Source organism: Monopterus albus, unplaced genomic scaffold, assembly GCF_001952655.1.
Source record: "Monopterus albus unplaced genomic scaffold, M_albus_1.0 scaffold71.1, whole genome shotgun sequence".
NCBI classification, from domain to species: Eukaryota; Metazoa; Chordata; class Actinopteri; order Synbranchiformes; family Synbranchidae; genus Monopterus; species Monopterus albus.
Genome location: NW_018127951.1, coordinates 326,819 through 330,942, shown reverse-complemented (window position 1 = coordinate 330,942; position 4,124 = coordinate 326,819). Strand labels below are relative to the sequence as shown.

The 4,124-nt window shown below is 39.7% G+C and overlaps 1 protein-coding gene across 2 annotated transcripts in view; it reads right to left on the bottom strand.

The window, feature by feature from the left end:
- tyw1 (tRNA-yW synthesizing protein 1 homolog (S. cerevisiae)) overlaps positions 1–4,124 on the bottom strand; it is a 47,055-nt gene that overhangs the window by 5,094 nt on the left and 37,837 nt on the right. For both annotated transcript variants that reach the window (XM_020605643.1, XM_020605644.1), the window contains one exon: positions 581–748. In XM_020605643.1, the coding sequence (XP_020461299.1) occupies positions 581–748 (168 nt within the window). The remainder of the gene's footprint in view (positions 1–580; positions 749–4,124) is intronic.

The following is a 4,124-nucleotide window of genomic DNA, read 5'->3' as shown; positions in this document are numbered from 1 at the left end:
TGATTTTTGAAGAGAAAATTGTTCTGATCGAATCGTGAGATTTCCAAAGATTCCTAGCCCGACTATATAATGAGAAAATAGTGAAAATGCCGCTATCACTATTTCCAAGATTTCAACTTCTAATTGTTTGTTTTGCCAGACTGTCTAAAGCTCAAATATATACAACCTGCACAGAGGATGTGCAAAATCAAATAAAGAAGAAGAAGAAGAAGAAAAAAAAGAGATTCACATGTTAGAAGCAGTAACTTCTTGCCACTTTATTGGGAAAAAGACAATTACTCAAAATAATGGCCCATTATGATAATTATACATTGAGCAATAATCCAGCTCAGTGTTCTGCATTTTATGTTGCTGATGTAAAACGTGGTGGGCTACAAAAGTCTTGTGATTTAATAAACTGATATTTTATGAAGGCCCTAACACCCAACAGAGGAATATTTATGGTCTGCATGTTAACCTTTTTGAACCATTTCAGTTTTCATTAGGTGCAACAGCTACAACTTCAGCCTTTAATTCTGTCTAAGCTGCAGCTGTGGTGTGTAACGCAGTGATGTACGACCCTCTGCAGCTGAGGTCCTACCTTGGTGTGTGCAATGAGCAAACAGTTGGAGTGCTCATGCTCACAGGCGATCTCATACTGAGGCAACATGTCTACCAGCTGCTGGACGAAGGCGACCACTTCCTGGTGCCAGGGGATGTTTGCCATCGTCAGGCTGCTGGCCGAGCTTTCCCCACAGTACGTCACCCCCTGGACACACAGTCGGAAACAAAGCACAGAAAAGACAGGGATTTAAAATGTACTGACCCATGGAAAACAGCAAGATGACAAGATGAAAATCCACAACAAACTTTAGCAAAACAGCTTTTGTTTCTACACAAATGCTTGACCTGCACTGGATTTAGGAGTCAGATAATATATAATTTCTACTCTAACGTTAAAGAAAAAAACTCTGAAATACGTGCCTAAATACCTATACCAATATATCTGTGATAATCCGCTAACAGGCAACAATATCAGCATTTAAATGTTTTACGTATTCTGATAAAGGCTCAAATCACAATCTCCAGCTAGTGTCACACATGATCACTGGACACCATATGATCCTGGGCTGTGAATTAAACGAAGAGAGTTGTTTTGACAGAGAATCAATTAAAGGTCTCCTGTTGTTTTCACTTTCATTTGGGTTATACAGTGTTAAGGGAGAGCAGAGCCTAGAAGTCAGACAAGTGGTTTATGATAAATGTGTTGCTAAGTTGAATCCCATACTGCTGTACAAACTCTACCCAGGGAAAGACAGCGAGGCAGACTCCTGCATTTTCTTCATTCAACAGCATCAAAAAATGACTAACTGACCAAGCACATTTTATTTAGTGAACTTTGACACATTGGACACTCAGGATTCTCAAGGTCACATAAGATAATGACACTAAAATATTAGATGAATTACAGTTTCCATCTGATATCATCATGACTTGCACTGGCCAGATAAACCATCTCTCAGTAATAAAATATAAACATATTACAAACAAACCAACAAGTCAGTCAGTCACTGGAACATTTTGGCGATATTATAAAATGTAATTGCTACTTGACACCAAGGAGGTAAAACACAAGGTTCAAGTCCTTTGACTGACAGCAAGTCATATTTCACTGCTTTTGAAGGCTTTATTTTCTCTAATGGTCTACAACGTCTCATTCAGAAATAGCTACAGTATGCATGGTGATTACTTGGGTTGCATGGAATCTGACGTAACCTGCCACAGTTATGGAAGGCTGGAAACAGAGCAGAAAGAAGGTGCCCTGCACTGCAGGATTATGGGAGTAAACGGCTGACAGACAAGCTGAAAAAATGCAAAGATTTGTTCATCTAAATCTTTGGATCAGGTCAACTATACCTGCAATCAAAGAACTACCTCTACTGTTTAAATAGATTCTGGTAGTCTGAAGAGTAAGATGGATAAAAACAGGACTTCATACACAGCTGATTATCACCAGCTGACATAATTTCACATTCAGATGGTGACAGAAATGAAGTAGGAAGTGAAAAACCATGTGGCCTTGGCCACAAAAATCGATCCAAACCAAAGGCTAAACATTGAGTGTTTTCTGATCAATAGTGGAAAATCTGTGCTGTGGTTACAAGTGATGAGGAGGCACTGAGAGGAGAACAGCAGCTCCCTGCGGTACAGACAAACAAGTTAGGCTGAGAGAAGAAAGGTGTGAGAGTGAGTGAAACTGCAGCCACTATTAACTAAAGCAGAAAAACCTGGACTGACTATTGTGTTAACAGATCGATCTAATTGGTGGAGTCCTTGAATTACATGCCAAACATATTATAGAGGTGGCTGATACAACTGATCTAGAATCTGAAGAAGTTGTATGCATTTAATTGTTCAGTATTTCTGTGAGCATCAACACCGGATCAGCCCATCAGTCTTGTAAACCTGGTCATAAGGAGAACATTCTGGGTGATAAAGTGAGAGGAAAGCCCTGCACCAGGTGGGTAGCAGGCAGAGCTGTAAGATGATCCCTGAAACTACAGATGGTTCTGTGTGGACCCAGGTACAGCATACCAATTACTGTATGTGCTGGAACATCCAGAACAAGGCTCTGGACGTTTGTGTCTCTTTGCTATAGAGGACAATATTTGCCTTTTAAATGTGGTGAAGCTTAATTATGAAGTACGTAACCTACAATACCTCATAAATAAAAGAGGAGAAAAACTGCTTCAGTGAGAACAAAGTGAATCAGAAAATTTCACTTCACTGTGGTTTTGTTCTAAAACCTCACCTCTGCACAACGCTCTGGGAAGGATTTTGTGTGAATGCAGCCAAAATGCTCACTTCTGTCTGTTCTGCTATGCACCTGGTGTGTATATGTGTGTTTGTTTGTGTAGCCCTGACCTCAGACAGACACACAGATCTGAAACTAAATGCATATAATAGGCTACTGTAATTCATGATTTCCATTTTTAGCCTAAACATATCAACAAAATTAGATAACACCCTGTTCAGCTCCTGTTCCAGCCAGTCATTCATAATCGACCCGAGCTGTTCAGCTTTACACCTCACACACTGTATCATACTGATGACTATATACTCTCAGAAACTTTGTGTTCGCTTAAAAAAGTGTGAATGTTTACGATGTGAACAATTTCCCTCAAGTTTTAGTAAAAACCAACGAAACCACTGAAAGGTCTTAGCTGAGGATATAAAAAATAAAAAAATTATAAAATTAAACATTAAGTGGCCTAATTTATGAAAACTGGTTAAAACCATACATGTTAAAAATAAGTCTGATAAAGCTCCACAGAGATTCTATACCTATGCAAGCAGTGGTTTGCCTAGGGAAATACAAACCTCACTGCTCCACTTTGCTTTATTTATTTGCTTTCCTCTGTGACAAACCGCACAAGAAACATCAAGAACTTTCTCCTATTGGTCTGGCTATTCTGAGACTTCCATTCACATCTGTAAAGGAAAAATAGAAAATAATAGCCATTCTATGCTCAAAGCTCATGCTATCTACTGTTCACCCACATAGTCTGGGCCCAGCTGCCTATCTGAAAGACACCTATGAAGGCCACATACCCAGGACACATTTCTGACTGGTTCCAGCTAGTGGGGTGAACTGTACAAAACCTGACGTTTACTTCTTTCCTTTGTCATTCACCGAGTCTTTGCACTGTGTGACCTCTTGATCAAGATACTGGCATTGTGCTTATGCTATTGTCTGATTGCTTAATAAACCACACGAAAGACAACATGGAAGCCTCTTCTTTGGTTTCCATAACAACATCAATTCCAACTTGAACTGCACCAATTTCTTCAGTAATTTAACCACATGCTGTACGTCTTGTACAGCTACTTGTGAATTCACCTCCAGAGAAAACACAACTCTTTAGGGGCTGAGTTTGGAGAGAGAGGAGAAAGGGTAAGGCTAGGGGGTAGGCAGGACAGAATGGATGAGGGACCTTGGTGTTATCAGTCTTGTTATCGAGACACGCTGAATAAAAATCAACTATACAGGGATCAGTATAAATCACAAGAAATGGGAAGTGTAGAGAATGGAGCAATGGGAGGAGATAGGAAGAGATCTTTGAGATGTACTGAGAAAATAAATG